Source organism: Anopheles maculipalpis, chromosome 3RL (assembly GCF_943734695.1).
Source record: "Anopheles maculipalpis chromosome 3RL, idAnoMacuDA_375_x, whole genome shotgun sequence".
Taxonomy (NCBI): domain Eukaryota; kingdom Metazoa; phylum Arthropoda; class Insecta; order Diptera; family Culicidae; genus Anopheles; species Anopheles maculipalpis.
Window position 1 is genome coordinate 54843478 of NC_064872.1, and position 22656 is coordinate 54866133.

The 22656-nt window shown below is 45.9% G+C and overlaps 1 protein-coding gene across 2 annotated transcripts in view; it reads left to right on the forward strand.

Moving 5' to 3' along the window:
• Positions 1-22656, forward strand: part of LOC126561657 (homeobox protein araucan-like) — a 99016-nt gene that overhangs the window by 70859 nt on the left and 5501 nt on the right. For both annotated transcript variants that reach the window (XM_050217942.1, XM_050217943.1), the window contains exon 4: positions 18087-18409. In XM_050217942.1, coding sequence (XP_050073899.1) covers positions 18087-18409 — 323 coding nt within the window. The remainder of the gene's footprint in view (positions 1-18086; positions 18410-22656) is intronic.

Here is a 22656-nt window from a genome sequence, read left to right on the forward strand (position 1 = left end):
CACCGGCCCAATGTTTCGCACTTGGACAAACGGGACCGTACCTAGAAAGTAATAATTTCCCGTCGCTTCAGCATTTCAGTGCTTTGTTCGAGAACTTTTCACTGAGGGTGGAGGGCAGATGGATGTCTGCCGAATGAAGAATGCCGTCCAACATCCATAATCACGGAAATTATGCAACCAACCCCAGTACCACTAGCACACATCGCCGGGCGCCATTGTCCTGCTGAGTGGAGCTGATGCACCGCACCGGGGCACAAAATTTTGCACCAAACTTTCAACGCACTATCACGCTGGGCTGGGAGGGATCGGCATGCAACTTGCATATGCACATTTAATTTTTAATTACACACCATCGCTCAACCATCGATAGTATCAGCCGGGCAGCATCTTTGCGTCATCCAGCGTCGGGCCTGTGGAGGACGGCGATTCCGGGATGCTCTGTCCCGGGAAGTCTCATTGCTGGTGGGGCATGTGTACGATTCCGGTGAGAATCATTTTGAATAACATATGAAGCTATTATGTTGCAATCGCGAGCACGGGGTACAGTTTGCGTGGTAAGGAAAGGCGATACCGACACAACCGTGCTTGCCAGTGAACATGAAATGCTCAAATGCTTCAAACTAGTGCAAGATTTGATCAACGGGGCCTCCCGAAGCGTATGGCACCTGTGCGTGTGTATACTACATAATTCTGACCCAAAGAGGAGGAGCTGTTTCCGAAGAAGAGGGAGAGAGCAATGCAGCAGTTTCTGTCCGGTGGTGTTTGTGGTGTGGCCGTCGCAGCTTGTTTACACCGTGCAGATTGCCGGTTGTAGCTGATTATTATGATGCTTTAGAGAGTTACGCTCGTGAGCTGATTAATGGCCGCCGTTGGCTGCACACAGGAAGCGTCGGAACCTGCCGGAGCACTGGTGCACCCGCTTCTTCTAAAGAATGTTCGTTTAATAGCGTCACTCGTGATTTGATTTGGTGTGGCATCGATGCATTCGAAGGGATAAAAATAAATAAAACAAAAGTGAAGTAAAAGTGTGTGACAAAAATGTTCGCTTGGGTCATTAAGTATCGGCTTAGGGCAGCAAATGGATTGAAAGAAGTGATTTTTAAATATGTTAGCTGCTCTTGGTCATGATCGGCCCATCACTTACCACAAGCCTTTTGGGGAAGATGAATTATTTCTATCGCTCTTAACCGGTTTTCCTCCCGGAGTTTTGTGGGCTACGTTCTTTCGCTTCACGCCAACAAGCAACAAACATTGCTCGTCATTTTCGTGTGCATTAAACTGTTATATTGCCCATTAAAAGGAACAATCGGATCAATTTCTGCGTTTTTTTTGGGAAACCGTCGAGAAGTCGTCCAAATTTGTTCGTGAAGCTCCCCAACGACCAACGCGGTGCCACTACCTGGGGCCGACTAACTGCTCCTCTGACACCCTGACAGTGCCGGTCACGATTTGCGTGAGTTCCCCGGTGTGTCGCGGAGCCGGTTCGATCGACATACCGAATGCCTTGCGTAACATGCGATTGCCTTTTCGTGATGGGTCGGTATCAGTCATTGCGACCCCAAAAAAGTTAGCTACCGTAATTCGCCCTCGCCGCCGACGCCAACAACCGTGAGACAACCGTGTATCGGACAGAACAGGGTGCGCAGTAAATATACGGCGACCGATGGTGAAGTTAAGCTGCAGCTCTAAGCGATGGGGCGGCCGAGGGGCGCGGGCTGATTGGATAAAATTTGTCATCCCAAAATATCATGTCCATCGGTGGTGGAGGATGTATCCGGTTCCACCGACGGGAGTGATGTTTGTTTGACATGCATAAGCTGAGGTTATTTGACTTATCTAATATCGATTGTGAGCATTCGATTGGTTGGCTGGGAATGGGCGATGATTACGCGCCTGTTCGCTTTCGATTGCTAAACGCTATGGCTGAAGTGTTAAACAGGGCTTTAGGGCATGTTCAAACGAGCGCATGAATGGAGTTGGTTTTGTGGAAACGTAGTTTTAGCTGTGCTTGTCATCCACTGTTTTTCGATGATCTATGGGAACGCAATTTTTGTCAATGAACATTTTGAGGGCGCTCTATACAATGTGCTCACGTACTTCTGGCACATCGTAAAGAACTCCCCCTCGATTCCAATGGTCAATAAATCATTTTTGCCCCAAAAGAGAGAAAGAAAAAAGAAAGATTCTCCCAACCGACGGCATCTGCATTCAACCAAAAGAGCACCCAATTATCGAGGTCCAACTACGAAATCATCGCCAGCAAACAATCAATGGCCGAATAATTGTGCCGCAATTAAGTGGCAATAGATCTTTGCCCACTCTTTGCCTGACGCTTGTGCATTAGACTTGCCGAATAAATCTCTATCCTCACCACACAGCCGCTCGCAGCTAGAAAAACTCCGAAAATAGACTCCGAAGGAATGAAAATCCTCAGGAGACACAAAAACCCTCCAACGAGACCGTCGGTGCGCCACCGTCAAGGGCAACAAGCGCCAGCAGAGCAATCTGATTTATCACACTTGGAAGTCTATTTTCTTACCCCTGCACACTGCCTCCTTCTCCCTCACGGGAACTTCTTCTTTGCTACACTTGTTTAGGCTAGAGGTACGGCTTTTTAGAAATCGATCCAACTTGGAGGCTGCCTATGGCACCAGCTGGCACACGGTGGATCCAATTGGCCACCACCAAAATGGAGATGAACATCGTGCTAAACAAGTGCAAATCATATTTATGGGCATAACTCACGTGTTCAATCAAAACAGACTCCCTCAAATTGACTCCGAGTCCTTGCCGTGCGGGCAGCCCTCGCCATCCTTTTGTGCCACGGTCGGAACGAGCGTGGGCACGGAACGTATCACCGAATGAATAGGCATCGTTCCAAGAATCAATCTGATACCGTTTGCACAACTCTGGCCCATATCCGTTCACACGAACACACACACACGTACGAACACATGTGGGAAATTTATCGTTCTTGAAGCGTCGTCGTAGTTTCTTTCCATCTGCCCGCGCTACCATCGATCGGAGGAAAGCTTTTCTCAATCCACACGAGTTGGGGGGGGGGGGGGGGGAGGGATCCCGAGTTCGATTTAATACCGATGAAAAATCGTGTTCCGGCCCTTTCGGTTGGGAAAAGCGAGTGTGAATCGAAAATGCCAATTTGAAGGATTGTACCGAAACTGGGAAATTTGTCAGGCCACTCCAGGCAATGGTCGGAGCGAAACCCGTGATCCTTCTTTCGGCCCAACAAAAGCGGGCCCCGTTGTGTGTTGCCGGGGAAAACCTCAATCCGGGGGTTTTCCTCCAGCAGAAGGAACTGTTGGGTTTTGGGAATCGTTTTTATTTTTTTGGCGGCGTTTTTTTTCTTTTCCTCCATTTTTGCCTCACGTTATGCGGCCGTATGCTCGCTCTACCATGAAGAGCTGTTTTCACACTTTCCATTCGATGAGTGCGCGGAAAACTGTTCGTTTTTTTTTTGCATTTCTTTTATTGCTTGCTAGCGGCACTTTAGCATCCCTTTTTCGGTTTTGATTTGCAGGACCGAAGGAACCGGGTCGGGCGTGCACGTTGGGTGGGTGAAGAAATGATAGAATTTTCACACGATTTCCACCTACGGCAATGGTGCCGTATTGTGCAGCGAACACACTAGTCACATTTTCATTCGATTTCACTTTTAACGACCAGCAACGGCGAGGATCGATTTCGCCGTGGGAGCAAGCGATTGAAAAGCGAAGCAACACCATTGTCATGTGGCATATGGACGGATTTTCCGAGCACGCATAAGAATAAGTAGCAGCGGCATGGGGGTTTTCTCTGCTCTGTGAAGAAACGCGTGTGTTCTTTGGGCCACGTCTTGAATTTCCCGGCTTCTCCGTGTGTGTATTTCGTAACCGTGAGTAGAATGATGCACAAGGAATACAAAATACGTTCGTCTTTCTGCCTCGACTAACACCTGAAACTTCAACAGGTTTAGCATCCGCATTCAAGAAGACCTTCTCTTTTCCTAAATTTTGTTACAACTACCAGAAAGAAGGTATTTTTTTCTGTTTAACTTGTTTTTTTACATAATACTATGAGCCATTTGCATTCAACGCACAGGGAAACAATCTCTTCGATTGATGATTTTTTACACAACATTCGCTCCAAATTTTGTACCGAAGCTTAAGCAAAACTTCCTTGAGTGAAAAAAACGAAAAAATCATTTTCATTTTTTTTCGATCAATCGACGGAAGTAGCAAACCAGAAAGCTTCTTGGGATCAGATCGGAAGCAAACGGCGTACAGTACACGGCTCCGGGAAAAGGTCTCTTCCCACACGGAAGATCGGAAAATGGATGGGAAATATCCGGCTGAAGTAGACACAGCAGCAAGAAAACAACAAAAAACGGCATCCAAGAAGGGACAAATGGATAATGCCGCGTTTTCAATAGACCTTTGACAAACACAAGAACACACACACACACACACATAGAAAAAAAAAAAGCGTCGATGGATACAGCGCAACAACGGCCGACAAGCAACAAGAACATGGAAGCACTTCGTTCACTTGCAGGACACGCGCCTCGGGGAAAGCAAAAGTTTTTGAATTTTTTATGGGCTCTTAAATCGTTTTTCAATTTTTTATTGAGTGATATTTTATTACGTCCGCGGTAGGTGGTTTTGGGTGGGAGTGATTGGGAGGCGGCATGGTAAAGTGTCTCTCACCGCAACGGAATTGTTCGGCGGATATCTTGCGGAAAGACGGATATTTTGAGGGCTTGTGTGCGTTGTTTTCTCCATTTTTCCATTTCGATGGTTGGGTATTCGATGGATTCACAGGATTTTTGTTATTCTTGTGCTATTGATACAATTTTCAATCATACTTTCATGGGTCGGAAGCTTTTTTTTTTTTTCGGCATCGATGGATGGTCATTTATTTTCGTTCGATGTACGGCAGTAAAAAACGGGGCCAGTGAAAATTGAAATTGCAAATATGGTAATGAAAATGGAACGTGTGCAGACATGTTAGTGGTAGAACTTGGAGCAATGCGAACATTCAACGTATGATTGCTGGCGGATCATAACGATCTGATATTATGGCCCATTTCTTCATGCTTCTTGCTGATAATCTGGGGGGACACACGGGAAGCTTTTCTGTGGGGTCGCTAGAGAGTATTTTAATTTTGATTTTATGATCCATTATGACCTCAATAACGATGAAAATAATGTGAAATTGTTGTAAAACCCGCAGCAAAAGTAGAGGAACGTTGTGCCGACGGCTTTTGATTGGATTATGTGTTTGTTTTTTAAAAACAATCTTTATGGACATCGTTCCAAGTGAAGAGAAATGAGCGATTTAATTTATTGTTTTTGTGAACTACTTTAGGACCTGCTGAGACTTGAGAGGCTTAATTTTTGTATTTTTACGCCTACTATACTGTCTCATAATCCACTTTGATACCAAATTAAATTAGTTTTTGTTGCCATTTTGGTGACCAACTTGGTTAATGAGCAAATAAAATTATTGACTCTCGCCATCTCTTTAATTTTGACTAATTTTTATGCAAATAATTTCCAACACGCAATATACACCTTTCCTCGGCAAACTAAAAAAAAGGTAATCGTATCCACAGCACCGTCTCCACCACTCAATTAATACCAAATGAATGTTGGTGACAGACGAAAATAAAAAAAAAATGCATACAATTTCCCTTTCCCGCTTTCCTTAAACGTTCTGGAAGAAGTTGTTGCGACAAGCGATTCGGTATTCCGGGAACGCTCACGCCACACAAACACAACCACTGCGGATACACTACTGCATGGCGACTGATAACGGGCATCGAGATGGCGACAAGATGGGCCGGCAGATTGAATCCGAGCGCCATGCTAACGAACCCGGCGAAAACTACCCCGAGGGATAGGGAAACAACATTTTCACCCCCTCCGTTCCCAGGAACGTCAGGGTTTTGGGCTCGAAGTTGGGCCCCATGCTGCATGTTGGCAAATCCGAGCCAACAACCTGGTGCCCCAGTGGTGTCCATCGTGTCAGCGTTTGTGTTGAGCGCAAAGGTTTTCGCAAAATTCGCTCGCTCGTTCACTCGTTCTCGATGGCTTGCAGCGTTGTCCTCGACAGTGCCGCCGATGAAACCTGTGCCAATAGCACCCCCCTCACCCCTTTCCCGGAGCATAGCGACGGCCGGCAGAGCTTGAAGAAAGGAGCAAGGGAAAAACTCGTTCCCGTTCCCTGTGTATCGTCCAGGACGTGGACGACCGCAAGAACCGCGTTTGGGGAAGTAGCTGGCTGCAGTGTGTGTGCTTTGCTGCATCCATCATTCCCTTTTGGCGGACGGCTTTCCCTTGGGCCGCACGGAGCACGGTATAATGTTATTCGCCATTATCATAAAATTAAATCGATTAGGCGCCGCCATTTTGTTTCACGTGTATAAATTGAATAAATTTAAAGTGATACTGAACGAGCAGCACAAGACCAGGACAAGACCGAGAACAACAAAATCGGCTCCATCGGCATCGGGGAGTGTGTGCTACCCCTGTCTCAGGGTGTCCAAGGATGGTTTTAAAGGTTGCGTGGATGCCATCCCCTTTGCTGTGGATAGGCCGTGAGATAAATTTGTTCCGATGAAAATGTGTCCAAGCAGGCCTTGGGAGCAATATCCAACAGTTGTTCTTGGGAACCGCTTTTCCACAAAGGGAAACCCTGATGATCTGGGTGGGAGGGATTGTATCGTATTATATCGCTGAAGAAGTGTTGGTCCATGTGTTTGTGTGAGATTATATGGGAAGACGTATGTGACAACCCTTTGTCGAAGGCTTGGCTATCCAATACAATCACAACCATTCCAACGGGAAGAAAGAGAGAGAGAGAGAGAGAGAGAGAGAGAGAGAGAGAGAGAGCGTGCATGGCGAAACACTTTGCACACTAACACTCTCTCGAGAATCTGGATGGAAATTCTGAATATGCTCTGTTTATACTGAGTACTTCCTGCAGGAAAACCTCCTAAACATTACAGCCAACTCCACGTGCCTACCCGTCTGGAGAGACACATGGCATACCTTGGCCATCATGTATATGTTTGTGTGTGTGTATGTACGAACTTTAGTGTACAAAATGCTAATAGAGATAGCAATCTCCGATCCACCCTATCATCATAGTGTTTCCCACTAACCAGCAGTCTTTCAAATGGGCGAGAAAACGTAACTGAGCCAAGTTCCTTACTTGGCTCAGCGTACGAAACATTCAAAACGGCCCCACCATCATCGCCACTCGAAAATGTCACTCGTTGTAAAACAAAGCTGGCAACTGGGATTGATTTTGTTGATGTTTACCATACCCTCAATCCTAGCCATCTCTTCACCGTCCTCCTCTCTCTATACTGACTGCACTCTAGGGGACGGTATTGCTATTTCCTTTTTTTTTTTGCATCCCACCACTTCCTCGAGCGTGGACCGATGGCGAGAGGGAAAATTTAAGTTTTCCATGTCCTACGTCACATCTTGTGCCGATACGGTTCGCTGAGTTTCGGTTTCCATACACCTACCCACACATACACATGCTACATCCAACCAACATTCTTATGTTGTGCTGCACACATGTACACGGCAAAAAAAGAGTCTTCCCTCTCCCCCCCCCCTCCTTCCTCGTGGTCGTTGAACATAAATGCGCATGACTATTTCATAACAAGGTTTTGCGCCCGAACTTGCTCGTGCTGTTGCTATTTTTTATCGTGCTTGTCGTTGTGTATTTTTGCATCTTGTTTTTGAGTGTATATTGGCTGCGTTACCGTTTTCCTGGCTGCCATTTCGTTCGTTGCTGGATGGTTGGAGCGGCTCGGGGTTTCAGTCACGGCGATTTAGTCGATCCGCATTCCGTACGCTCGGTGGCATGGGATTTGGGGGTTTCCTCGCACTCGGATTGGGGTTTCGGTTTTATCGGTGTGTCGTGTGTCAGTAGTAACCGATACAACATTGTTCTACGCTGACAGTATGTGCGGCTGAGTAGTTACAAGATGGCTAGTTTTGGGTGTGCAAATAAATTTGCAGGATTTGTTTCCCAATGTTGGGAGATGTTTTTGCGAGAAAAAAAAACACACACACACACACATACAGGTTTTATTCAAAGTAATGTTGATCAACAATAATAACTATTCCACATCATTTTCAGAATAAAATGTCCCGGGATATTTCAAGCAGTTCAAGAAATCGATGCGAAACTGAAACTTCTCCATTGCCTCGTGTAGGTTGATTTTGTTTACGAAAGGTCCTCAATAAGCGATTTCTAAGCGTGGGAAATCCACAAGCACCCACAAAAACCTGATCAAAGATAAATGAATTCTCGTCTGCTGAGCCCAAGAACGAATCAACTTAATTTGGAACCCCTTTTTACCATGGAGAAGCTTATCCACTTCCGCAGAGAGTTCTGCATCAATCAAACCAAGTGTTAGTCGAATGGTTAAAGTTCTATACGGTGCGTTAAAGAACAATATAGTGCGCAGGATTCAATTTCTCATGCAAAATTCTCCAGCTATTTTTTGACGGTAGCAGATACATGTGACTGAGTATTGACATGATAAAAAATGACTTTACCTCAAGGCTTCATTTTTTGGCTGCAAATGTGCCAAGATTTGGGGAAAAAATAAAATAAAAAAGACCAAAAGTGATGCTGTATTTTAATTGTCAAATGTACGTCGAACACGCACAACTACAACACATGATATCTGCCACTCCTGACCCTAAATTACTGTGTCATTTTTCTTTAGTAAAACATTAAGAGCTTACCTGTAGACCTAATAGCGTTTGCTTACTTAAAGTTGAAACATGAAACGTAACCACGGGGAGAATTGTGTGTTTAGTTTGGCACGTAAGATACTGATACTTTGCAGTTCAGGTTTAGTTTATGAGGAACCAATTTGGATATTTATACTTTCAAATAAAACTAGCTGTTAGTTAATAAAGCAAAATGTGGTAAATTGTTTTTGATTGTTTGTGAATGCCAATCCAAAAATGTTGTTATTTTATTTACCTTCAACATTTATTAAATTTTCAACAAAACTTTTCAAGAAGAACAAACAAAACAAGCACCACGAAGGAAACATATTGTTTCCTTTGTGGATTGATTTTTAAGCAGAGCAACCGTTTTAGCACGTTTATGTCTTTTTTTTTTTATCCCAGAGCAAACTCTAACATCACCGCCAAAATGTTCACCACCACCCCACCCTTTTCCACCCTTCGCTCGTGGTAAGCTTTTCGGTGGTATCATGTTATCAGCTTGCTAAACACCGGATATTTGGCATCATCTCTCACTCGTGCAGTGCCGATCGCTTGCTTTCGAAGCACTTTTGAACTGGCGTTATGCTACACACACAAACACTCACACGCTCGAGATTAGAGCGCCACCACGAACTGGCAGGCGGCAAACGGTTGAAATGAAACAAGGAAAAGATCGACGGTAGTGGTGCGGCAACGACAAGAAGGGTGTGTGTGTGTGTGCTTGGGGTGAAAAATTCAATTTGTTTAGACGCGACTTTTAACAAACTGCACGAAACAATACGTCGCGCGGGGTCACCGAGGGTGGTTGGTGAGTAAAGCACAAGAAAAACAAATTTGACAACAGTCTGCTGCATGCCTAGCCGGGATACACTAGGCAAAGGATCCACCCGGGGAAAAGTGGAGAAATGCAGCGAGCGATGCAAATGCAATTTTTAGAAAACATGTTTTGTTGTGGTTTTCTTTTTGTTTGTCTTTTATCATTCACTGATACAACCATGGGAAAGGGGGAAGGGGGGGGGGAGGGAGAGGGGATTTCTTTTTGTTTTATTTTGTGTCCCTGCTGAGAGTGAGGGAGAGTACAGCTGGATAAAGTTGGTCGTGTGGCATCTTCATCACGGCACGGTATAGTCGAACTCATTGCAAATGGGAAATCACACCCAAAATAAAAACACTCTTTCCATCACGCAGCCTGAGGTGGTTTGTTTCGTATACCTCCCCACAAAAAAAAAATGCAGCAACAGTGGCCGCAAAACAAAAAAAACAAACGGCAAAGTATTCTGCTACGTACCACTCCCGGTAAATGGGAAATGGCGAAGTATCGCTCGAGCATCTAAAATTAAAACCATCGTCATCGCCGAAACCAGCCATTTTAGAGCGGGTCGAGCCGCCGAGGTGACATTAGAGCGGTGACGTTTGGCCATTCGCCACGTTCGTTCGTTAGCGCGTTTGCTATTTGGGTTGTCGTACACGAGATCGTTTAGATTTCGCTTTCCGCCGCCAGGCGACTTGCGAAAAACGCGACCTCGCGTTGAAAATCTCGCTCGCTACCATGCAAATCAAGTCGCCCGTCCGGCCCGGTTCGTTCACGGTGGTGGTGATGGAGCAGAGCCGGCACGGGGATATCATCAATTTTCGACTCGGTGGCGGCGGACAATCTTCTCCCGTGGAAATTCTCACGCGAACGCGCACCAAACCGCTCGCGAGAGATGATGAGCGAGCGAGAAGCACAGCGTGGCCCCCCAAAATTGATTGCTCCACCAGTCTCGCAGGCGGTGTGCAAAAGTGTCAAAATGAGGCTGCGGGAAAACCCGTGCAATAAGGATAACGCACCAATGCCGTACGAACGGGACAGCGAGATATGGCCCGATGCGATGCACATCAGCGTTGGAAAGGCGGAATGGCGAGGCGCTTCGGTGCAGTTGATACATGTGTTGAGCTTAATTGTAATTTATGGTACATGTCAAAAGTGGTCCTTCCCTTTCAAGCCATTCGATCGAAGACGGAGCCGTGAGAGAGAGAGAGAGAGAGAGATAGAGAGCAACGGAGTGAGTGAGAGAGACCCAGAAGCGCGCGTGAGCTCTGGGAGGCGTCAAGTAAAAGTTTCGCTTGTACGTAGTAGTGTAGTACGACTATTAAATCTATTGTTTCACATCCATTTTTATGACCCTTGGATCGGTGCGGTGTGGAACCGAAAACGACACGGTGTTAAAAGTGTTTGCCGGCGAACCTCATCCTCATCCTGTCTCGTCCTTTCCGCGTTCTTCTCGCGTTCGACTGAGGATTTAATACTGTGTGTGTGTGTGTGTGTGTGTGGGTGAGTAGGGATGTTTTAAGTTTTTGCCAGGCTGTAGTGCTCTTGACGCTGAATAGTTTGTACGGCATCATCCGCCCCCGATAAAGTTGATGCTTCTATTTTCCCCCAAATGGTGGCGAAGCTCTCGGCGGAAAGGGTGACTATTGGGAGGATGTCGAATGAAAGTGACTTTTGCAGCGAAAAGGAAAATTTTTACTACCGCACGGAGGAAAATGAATTTAGTTTTCCGACCTGCCACCGGGAGTAGTCTAAGGAACTTTCGCTACGGAATTCTCTTTGCTACTATCAAACCGTCACGTAGCGTAGACGGTGGCAAAATGGCTTTGTTTTAAAGTTTGGATTTTCCGTGAACTTGGCGTCGTCGCCTACGCCATCGTCGTCGTCGAAACAGCTGTGAAAAGGGTTGAAAACTATGTTAGGGCAAAAAACATTTGCTTTGATTAGAGGGCAACCGCGAAGAGTGGAAATGAAAATAGAAGGATTCTCTTTCTAATCAAAGGTTCTATTAATATTGTTTTGAAGTAGTTGCAGGCTTTCTTGATCAAGCAGACTGTTTAAGAAAGTTTAGAAAGTAATTTATTTTTCCCATAGTTTATTTCAGCTATTTTTAGCTGCTTAAAACAAAAGTATCAAAACATCAATCGCATCGCGCTTTAATTTAAACAAAGTTTATTCGATCACTTCACAGTTAAAGTGATCCAGCGCATTCTACGTCCAATAAACTATAAAATGTAAAAAAATATCCTTAAGAACAGGGGTCCTTGGCCAGACCCTTCGGCAGCTCTTCTAGGAAACAAGTGAACAACAGTGAAAATATTTAAATTAACAGCAAAAGGAAGCGTGGAAGAATCGTAACAAGATCTGCTTTAAAGAATTTCTACTCTAGATATTTGAATACATTGTTTGCTTAACTGGGCATCTAAAACAATATGTACGAGCTGGGAAGTTCGGATGCTTTCTTTCGCTGTGAATTAGTTTTAATTACCGCTGTGCTACGTTGCCCATATTTATGTATTTTTGGTCGGACTGAGTGCCCCTGCACTCAGCACGAATGCTCTTCCTTCGTAATTGGGGATCGCGCTCTGTTTATAACTTCACACTCGGAGTCGAGTTTGAACACAATACTAAATAAATAATCGAGAAGTCATCAGTCTCCGCCATCACGTTTCTGTGTTGCAATGATTCTAGTCTGAATAACTAGCATTAATTCGCCAATAATGTAAGAATGTCGTCATTAATAATCTTCCTAAACTCATTCGATCCGTTTTCCAATTTATCCACCAATCGGTTTCGCTCTAATCATCTAAATCTAGTCTCCTAAATATTGCTCGTAAAAACGTATCCATTAGCGTTAGTTGATAGTACCGAATTAGCGCAGGAACAAGTGTACCTTACAACCATATTCCATTACGACATCGATGCAAATTGCACTAAAAATTGGAGCGACATGCAACTCGACAACTCGTAACGTATGTTTCGAAATGCACACCGATTGTATCAGATAAACAGCAAAACTGAGACAATAAACGGTGCACAAATGGCAGAAAAAAAGAGGTAAAAACTGAAAACAATATTTGCACCTAATAATGGGCAATCAAATGCACGTAATATCCATAGATTTGCCATTGTGCCTGTACTGACCTCACGCGGGCAAACCGACCTACACACACACACACTCAGTAGCGCGATTGATCAAAACCGAGCCGTCTGTGCGCCACACGGTGTGAGCACTCGGTGTGGCGCGAAACCAAATGGTACGGCATTGTGATGTGGTTGATGAAAATAAAAGTCCATCACTCCATGTAAGGCTCCCCAGGGCTAACCGGGAACAGCAAGAGTGCATTACCATACCGGCGTAAGAGCGGCCGGTGGGTGGTGGTGCCGGTGCATTGTAATTAAATGCAGACGAAAATGCATGTAATTAATACCTAATCAAATATGATAATTTGCTACTACCTGCTGTAACTGCTGGCTGATCGTCACTGCACTCAATAGACATGTGAGCATGTGTATAAGGCATAAAACTCGCGGCCGGGCACGCACGTGAAAAAGTGCATTTCAGTGTCCAGCGCTGGTCCGCTGATTCGCATCCAGGGGTCCATGACAAGGTAATGTCATTAAAAGTCAAGGGCTTCGTGGTATATGCATCGTTTAAATTAAGAAGACTACCACATGCTTCATCGGGTTTATAATGAGTTAAGAAATTTATAGCGATTTTTCACGAAAATATTGTTTGATTTTCATTTCGCCAGGGGCGGCCGTATTGTATAAAAGTATTAGAAATGTATAAAGTAAAGTGCTTGAAGCACTGGAGAAGATAAATTAACCACTCAGTTTGACGGGACAGTGTGTCTGTTTGACAGATATCAAAGATGTAAACAAATATGACAGATATCGTTTGACATAATTAAAATTCACAACCACGAAAGCGGAATATTCGTCGGATATTTTAATGTTCTTTTACAGAAATGAAAATTGATGTTGCTGTAACTGGTTGCTGGTTGATTTCTTTAGTACTAATCACACCTATCAAGACTACACAAAAATGCTGAATTCTCTCCCCTTTTGCCATGTCTTATCACTTGTTGTAAACATGCTTCCTACTATTTCCTGCTATTTGTGCACTAATCTAAGTCTGGATTCAACGCATCGTCTGCATTAACGGCAACATGGCTATCTTTATACGTGTTGTTGCAATTATCAAAATTACTAATTAACAACACACATAATAACATGGCGACGATAATGAGCGTGTCTGTCACCTGATGTGCGCATGAGGCAGGCCGGTTCCGTCGGCCTCGTCCCAAGGCGGAAAACTTTGTCCCAAGCAGTCCCGTAGCAGACTCAGACACATACAAACTTGCTCATCATGCAACCAATTTGCGTACGACTTGGCAAAAAAGAGGCGAAAAATGCATACGCCAAAACAGGATGTCTGCATGTCTTGGAGCGATTTAGCAAAAATGGGGAATGTTGGTGGGGTGGATTGATACCAATCACATGCACACCAAGCATTTCATCATAACATGTTTGCATTAACGTTTGAATAGTTTCGAACAACTACCGGTTCAAGTTCAGCACTGTTGCTTATCGCACACACAACTATTACCTAAATACAAAACTGTGATTATTGCAATGTGCGTCGTCTCTCCTTCATGGTGCTTCCATGTTGCTTACACGCTTCTTCATTCGTAGAACATCATTTACATATGAAATGGGGGAAGTTTTTATGCAGAAACAGGAATCATTTTAAAATGTGACAGGTTTTATGGATTGAAACTTTTCCATTTATTACGACGAGCGTTCCTCCCAAATTTGTGCATCTATGACGTTGAGGAAAAAAAAGTAGCAAATGCTTACAAAATAAACTAAACGAAAGCTAAACGGTTTCGTTTGACTTTACTTCCAACAGCTGATAACACACGGTTGAACCTGCTGTGTCCATTTTGACTGGCTGCTTAATCATGGATGATTTATTCGCTGCAATATGCATGGAATGCAAGCTTAGCAGCAGATTTAGCAGTCTGCACTAAATGAGCAAAAAAGTAAAACAAACATAATAACGCGCCACACGCCTCGCGCACCCATTTGTCACATCGAACCGGGCAATTGCGTTCCTGTAGTCCTGTCGTATCGGTACGCGGGGCTTGGTGAAGCCATTTTTGTGCTTATTTTTCAATTTGCCAGTTCGTGATCATGTCTCCCCATACCCTGAGTGAGCAACCCTCTAGTCCCCCCCCCCCCCCCCTTCCCAGAGACTCAACTACCATCAACGCTTTAGCAGCGAAACCGGACAGAATCCAGCGGAATATAAATAAAATTAACTGCCCGGCCAATAGTTCATCCGACGGCATCCGACATCCCTCACATTCTGCCCAACAAGTTCTCTCTCCCTTTTTGTGTGAATGTGGGTGATAATGGATGCTGCAGAAAAGCACGCCGAGGCCATTCCATCCGTGTGACATCCCGTGGAGTGAATAAGCAGCGAGCAGCACCATCACGAGCGCAATCAACCGCGAATGTCCGTCAGTTGCAAAAATTAGTAAACTGCTCACGCTAAGTGCATTCGAATCGATATGGTGGTTGCTAATTTTCATATTTTCAAAAACCCTCCATCGTGCTTCACCCTCACGGTCAGTGCATCCCCATCGGCGGTGGTTTGCAGTTAATGCGTGCTGGAAAACCGCATGATTGACAGGGACCGATGCACAAATCCTGACGGGCGTTTTTAAAGCTTTCGGCTCGACTCTCGCTGTCAATCCGAAGTGAAAGCCATAACCGCAAGCCCGTGAAGCTTCGTTCTGCACTGTACATATGTGTGTGACAGTTTTGCGGTATTTGATGGTTGTTTTCCTTTTTTTTTTTTTGTTCCCATACTTACTTCAGGACCAAATCTGCCACGTCACAGATGTGACGCTCATTTGCCGCTTTTCGTTGTTTGGTTTTCCACTGCAAACACCGTTCATTTTATAAACAGTCACTTTTCAAAAGCCCTTTTAAAAGTTCATGTTTTGCTTTCATGTGCGCTTTTGTCACAAATGACTTTGGCGAAACGTACGCAGGAATTGCTGCACGGTGGCCGATTATTATTCAACTTTAATTAATTGGTGCTCATTACCCGTTATTAATCTTGATGGGGGTTTTGTTTATCCCGCGATGCACGACTCTTTTACATCGAGAATAAGACTGATCTTGTCAGCTCAGTTCGGGAGCGTCTCCATCCGTGTCCGATCGAGCGTTTCGGGCACTGGACCACCGGTTCTCGCTAGCAAACGGCAACATTCAATGACCAGAAGCGAGGGCAAAAGAAGCAGAAAAGAAATGAGACACGATAGGACGGGGAAAAGAAACAAGATCAAAATCGACAACAATAATACCGGGCTCTACGGTAGCTCGATGTCTTTTCACGAACACGTTGTCTCCCGCTGCTGCTGCTGCTGCTGCTGGTGTGCCGAGAAGTCCGATAGTCCGGGAACCTGGTGATGGTTGCGATTATCGGCGGTGAGTGATCTCCCACAAACGCCCCGTGCGGACGGATCGGCGAGCGTTCGGGAGGGATTTTCACTGTAATATGTTCGCACAGACACACATAAGACCGGCAGGAGCAAGCCGTCCACTCGAGACCCAGGCGTACGATCCGATAACATCTGTATTTAGCCACGGAATTGATGCTCATTTGGTTTATCAAATAAATAATGCGATCCAGCGCGTGGTCCTCCGCATCGGGCGGCAGGTACGCGAGAGACGCTCACAAAACAGCGCAGCGCTGTACCTGGCAGCCGGCTCACCGTGCGGTAGCGATCGTGGCCACCCGAGGTGGTCCCGGCTCATTTCTAGGCTGACCCCTGGGCTGGGGATTATGAAGAATGCCGGTGAAGTTCTCACTTTGTTATAATGCCACGAGCTTCCATTTCGAGCTGCTACTGGTCTTTAGGCGGAAGCGGTTCCAGTACCAGTTTACATCTTTTGAAGATCAATTTAAATCTTAAACACCACGATTGTCCACTTCTGGTGGGCCAGGTGTAGTTTACTAACTGGTTCATTTTAAGCACACCGAAAGGAATCAGTCTTATCACGCTGTTTCTGGATGGGGATTAACAAAATGGGGGAACTATTTATTCATTCTTCGGCACGGTCAGGACGGCGCAAGATTTCTAAGCCATGCTTATCTAACGAAATGAGCTTTGATCTGGATGATGCTCGATCGAGTCCACTCTCCTATTGTGTGTTCGCAGCGGTTGCGCGACAACGAGCGCGGTGCAAAAGAATTATTGTAATCATTTGTTAAATGATGATGAATTTATTAGTCACGAATTGACCTGGAACTAATATTTCAACTTGAATAAATTACTCCTTTCGGAGGCCATAACTCATCGGAGGACCCTGTAAAGAACAAACAATACCAAAACCAGCGAATGAATTAGTCGTCGTGGTCATGGCAAGGGGTTCGCGGAATGCCAGCAAGGGAACATAGAAATGCACATGGATTAAGCAAGACAACGATTCGGATCGAATAAACGATAACATTTTATTTCACTCGAATGATAGCGGAAAAAAGGGTACACAACAGTGCTTGAACTTGAAGCTGAAGAAAATTCGTGTCCTCTGCGAATGCTTTTTCTAGCCACACAAAGTAGCCAAGTTGTGGACAAACTGGAAAACAAACAGACAAATAAATAATTATTATGCTTTGGTATTTATGAACCAGCGAACGCCAACCGTTGGGAAGCCTCGTTGGGCTAGACTCTGAGGAATCGCTGCAACAGTGCAGAGGGAGAAAAGTCTGGAGACCACCGTTGCATTCGGTGCGGTTATCCCCCAGTCTGGCGCATCTGGACACATTCTTTAAGGCACGACCGGTGGAGAATTCTGGGTCCCGGGACAACAGGCAACGTGTGACATGTTTCGCGCCGTCCCTTATGGGGCTGTCATATTGGTCCCGTTTTTTTTTTTATTTTTTTTGGGACGGGTTGGGTGTGTTCTGTTCTGAGGTGTACCTGGGTGGTGCAGGATGGGTCAGCTTCCACCCGCTGGTTGCATGCATGATTTATGATTATGAATATATTCGCCCGAGAAAGACCAACAGCTAAGAAGAAGCAAAAACTGAAGCGCTCATGGTATGGGAGCGTGGTATGCGGTGAAGCCACCACCATCGGTTGGGGCCCGCTTTGATCGGTTGCTGGAGTGTGGCTGAAGGTCGCCTGGAAGAACAGTGCGCCCACCGACCGATCCAGACAGCCGAACACAAGCGCGAGCGTGGAGCGAAGACAATTTGTCATTTTAATGGTAGTTATACTTCTTCCGCTTATTTACTGTTGCCTTTCTGAAGTGTATCTGATGTTGGGTGTGTATGCACAAGAGGTTCCAACTTTGATCCCAATATGATCCAATGAAACGCCATACAAAGTAGATGGATCTTGCCGTAATAAAATCCCAACTTTCGCTACACTGTACTGCACTAGATTAGCCGTTTCTAAACACATCTTTCCTGTTTTCATCTTCCAACACAGATATGGTGCCGGATACGATCTGGCAGCCCGCCGAAAGAATGCGACGCGCGAATCGACCGCAACGCTGAAGGCGTGGTTGAACGAGCACAAGAAGAACCCGTACCCGACCAAGGGCGAAAAGATCATGCTGGCGATCATCACCAAGATGACGCTGACGCAGGTGTCCACCTGGTTCGCGAACGCCCGGCGGCGTCTCAAGAAGGAGAACAAGATGACGTGGGAGCCAAAGAACAAGACGGACGACGATGACGATGCGATGGTTTCGGACGACGAGAAGGACAAGGACGACCTCGATCCGGACAAGGGTGGTCGTGATCATAAAGGTAAGCGATCACCAGCATTCTCGCACAAAACGTGAGCGTGTAGTGTAGTGCTTGCCTATTTCTTCCCTTTCGCTCGCTTGGCCACTCGTGCCCATGTCCAAACAATTTCCCAACCACAACGGCTCGATAGAGCGTTGCATTTTCTTGCCGTTCTCACGGGAAAATCATCCCATCGCATCGCACCGAGCGCCGGGCAGCGTATCGTATCGGAAGAGACTTTTCCTCGCCTTTTTCCCTGGCAGCTTTCTTCGCCTAATGCACGCAAAGATGTTGATGATGCTGTTTACCTTTCTTATTATGATCATCACTCTTCCTTGAATGACTTGCAACGGCCCAGGACGTGTGCCTTCGTTTTGCGTTTTGTTTCGCGCTAATGCACCCCTACGCTTGGAAAATTTCGTGGCCTCCCATCACACGCATGTAAACCAACACATACATACACACACACATACACATACACTCACGAGAGTCCTTGTGCGGAAGGGACGGGAAACACAACATCATCGATAATGCTACGGCTAAGTGATGATTATAATCACGGCAGGAAAGTCGAGCGTGTATCCATACCATCGGGGAAGGTTCCGGGAGAGAACTCGGGTCGGGGTGCCTTGTTTACCGACAGGATCAAAGTGAGGGCTGCCGGCTCGATTCGATTCCCGGCTGCCATCTTCCACCGAAAAAAGAACTTTCTCTTTCACGCCGTCAGGACATTACACCCGGCGGAACTGCCCGTGAGGCTGTGGGACCATAATTTACGACGTCGGCATACGTTTCTCGCTAGAAAGTCATTTATAATATGAAACTTTAATGTGTTTATTAAGGGCTGATGGCAATGCAAGGGGGATGGGGTGTCACCGTATTTAGCGCAAGAAGAAATAGCAAAGAACCACCAATCCTAGACGACGCCGAGGACGAACAACGCTGTAAGGAGGGGGTGTTGTGCTTTTTTATTTGCGCTCGTCGCGCTACGATGACTTTTAAAGGGAAACCATCTGGAGGTACCGCGTGCATGGGATTGTGCATTTCATTGCCAACACCCACTGGCACGAGCGTCCTCGCTAATGCCGTCTAAAGTGGCCAAATGAGTGAGCCTGTGAATTATGGAGCTGGTTTAAAGTCTGCAACATGCCCATTTTTGAGCACACTGCAAAGGCAGGACAGTGTCTGCGCTGGAGCTAATTTCAACGAGCGCAAAGGTATTTTGATCGATTTATTTCTTCGCGTCCCGCACACATTGCTTACACAAAGGTATGACATAATAACGACAATTGCGCGCCATAAGAATAAGCGTAATTTATCCTGCCCCAACACTGTCAAACACAACAATGATGTATGGCTTTAATGGAAGACCTTGTGTTATTGTATTTAGTATAGCCCAGGAGAGTCTCTATTGGTGTAGAAAATCTGTTTCTTGGATTAAAAGAATGCAGAGGATACATTTGGTAGTCTGCAACACTCCAAGTTGCTGTCTACTTTTTGCCTGCCAAGCGCTTATTTTGACCTGAAAATCCTCACAGATAGATCAGATTCCTCGGATATCTCTTACAAATTAGAATAAAAGTTGAGCAAGTTGGGCAGTTATCACCGCAAGCTTGGGTCAAGATGAAAACACGTAATCGAAGGACGAAGGTTGTTCCCTATTTTATTGATTAAATTTTAAATAAGGTCTACCAACATCCAGGATTGGTCTTCTCTTCAGCCTACACGCAAAGCTCAAAGCAATAGCTGGGAGGAGAAAAACGCCTTTCCCCAAATTCTATTCCACCACCGTAATGTGCCCTCGCCACGATTGGGAACGCTGTAGGACTAATCATATTAAATTATAATAAAGTTTAATTTTCTATTCAACAACCCTTTTATGGAGCGGGCGGCTATCTCTCGTGCGCTCTTGTGATGCTTTTCCCCCTTCATAGGTCCTTAATTTAATTTGAATAATACCCATACAACCTCCTGCCACCAGTACCAGCCTGCCTACTCATCAATTTGCATTTTCACTTTCAATTTGGTTCCGAATTCAAATCGTTTTGCCGGAACGTCCAATTCGGTTTCGCCTCCCTTCGGATGTTTGCCGTTGTGATTCGAATTCGCTTTGAATGAACGGTGCGCAATTTGTGGGTTTTCCGTTCGATACCCGCACCCGGCCAACCGCCGGGGCCATCCGGTTTCGTTTCAGCGTAAAAATTAAATCGGCCATGGCAGAATGAAAAATGCCACCGAACCGAGTATTTAATTAATTGATGAAATCGGTACGGTTTTAATTAGTGATGAATTTTCACCGGCCCCAAACTGACACGGTGCTGCAGACCACCCGGAAACGGACGGACGGCTCATGCCGCTGCCGTCATCTGCGACACGGCGATTGGCTGGAGTCCCTGTGGAGAAAAAATATCAAATATAAATATATCTAACGACTCTGAGAAGATTCATTTCCCGATCATCCCCCGACTCTCGAATGTGGCACGCAATGTGGCGAAAGTTGGGACAAAAAACTGCGAGGGAAGCAGCTGCTAATAGCGAAACTAATCCCTCGGTGGTACCAGCATCGCGTCACTGCCAGCGTACGAAAGTGTCGCGTCAAATCTCGGCTGTCAAATATCGCTCAAAACATCCTCCCTGGAATCGTTGATGAATGTTCAAAGTTTTTGCATTCGATTCTACGCAACAAATTGAATGGTGAAAACTATACCACCACCGTGTGTAATCCATCGCCATCTGGAACTGCAAGCGAAGCACAGTTCCTTCATTCAGCAATGAGTCCTGAGTGTCCTCCGGTTGCGTTCGTGAGGATCGTCTGAAAGTGAAACCGTTCCCTGCTGATTCGAAGGAGGTGACCGTCTCGTCCCATTTATTCGCTGTCCCCGCGTGATGAAAATTAAAATCATTTCATCCGTTTTGACAGACGGAGACGGTGAACTATGGATGCTGTCACGAAACAGTCGGCCGAAAGCGGGCAAATGGAATCATTAGGCAATGCATAAAGTGCGATAATTGAAACGAGAGCATAAGCGACACGAAAGAGCCGTCCCAAGCCCGGGCTGTCCAAGGGACATCGGTGTCATCTGTTCACTTTTCGGTCTGTGCCGCGTCGACTACCCACCGAAAGCGCCTTGACAGCTTAAAGGGGAAGGTCATACGCGTCTGCCTGCCAACTTCTGCCACTCACTGCCTCCGACAGCTCAAAACTCAAAACAAACCCCCGGGAGAATTTTCGAAAGACTCCGATAGTCTTTCGATGCATGGGATGAGCATTACCTTCTGACTCTTGTGCGCGCACTAACACACGCTAGGAAAATTTTAGTCCCAAGTTCCCTGCGGGCTTATAAAAGCCTCTTTATCAAGTCCGCCGTAACAGAAAGCCAGCGCTGGCACCAGGGCCTAGCTTCGTCCTGGTTCTCGGTTCCGAAAATTCACCAACACTTAGAGTCCAGACTGTTCCATTCACCCCGACACTCGTCTCGCCCGAAGCCCAATGAATATCTAAATAACAAGTGGCATTTTCACTTAACTTAATCGGATAATGGATATATTATCACGCACAGTCATCAAGATTTCGTCCCCTTTGCATTCCTCGCATCCGATGCTACCCCCATTGCCAAAACATTCAAGAAGCTAGGGCGAGATTTCGGGATAAAACATTTCCCCCGGCTCACTTACCGGGCTTTCACGCGGCTCGCTGCAGGAGGGTCAGGATTCACACGTCTGGCCGCCCATCATCGGGCTAGGGATTGGTTTATTGCTCACTTTTTTTTTTTTTGCGCCCGGCAAGTGAGCGAACGAGCGCATTATTCCTCCCGGTTGCCTGCAGGGCAGCGTTCCCGGATTGCCTTAAAACCTCGAAAATCTATCAACATCAACAGCGCAGCAACCGAGAGGGCCAGAACAGCGTGGCCTCAAATTCCCATATGGCCCACCGTGGCTTTTCCGCTTCGGTTGCGTCAACGAAAAACGCTAAGGGAACGGATCTCGGCGTTGGCAAAGTTTTTCCCCTGCTTGCCTTAGGGTTTGGGAGTTTTAAAGAGGGAGCGAAATGCCGGCAAACGTTCTCCGCCCCGGAAGGTTCGCAAATTGACTTATTCCGATTTCCGATTGTTGCAAGGTGTCAGAATTCTCACTTTGATTTGTTGGCCGTTTTTTTTGCCCGTTGCTCGAGCGCGTAATGTTGAACGTTTGATAGGTTTTCCGATTTGCCTGTAAAACAAGATGAGTGAGACAGTTTTTTGGAAGCAAGGATGCGTTGGATGGGTGTC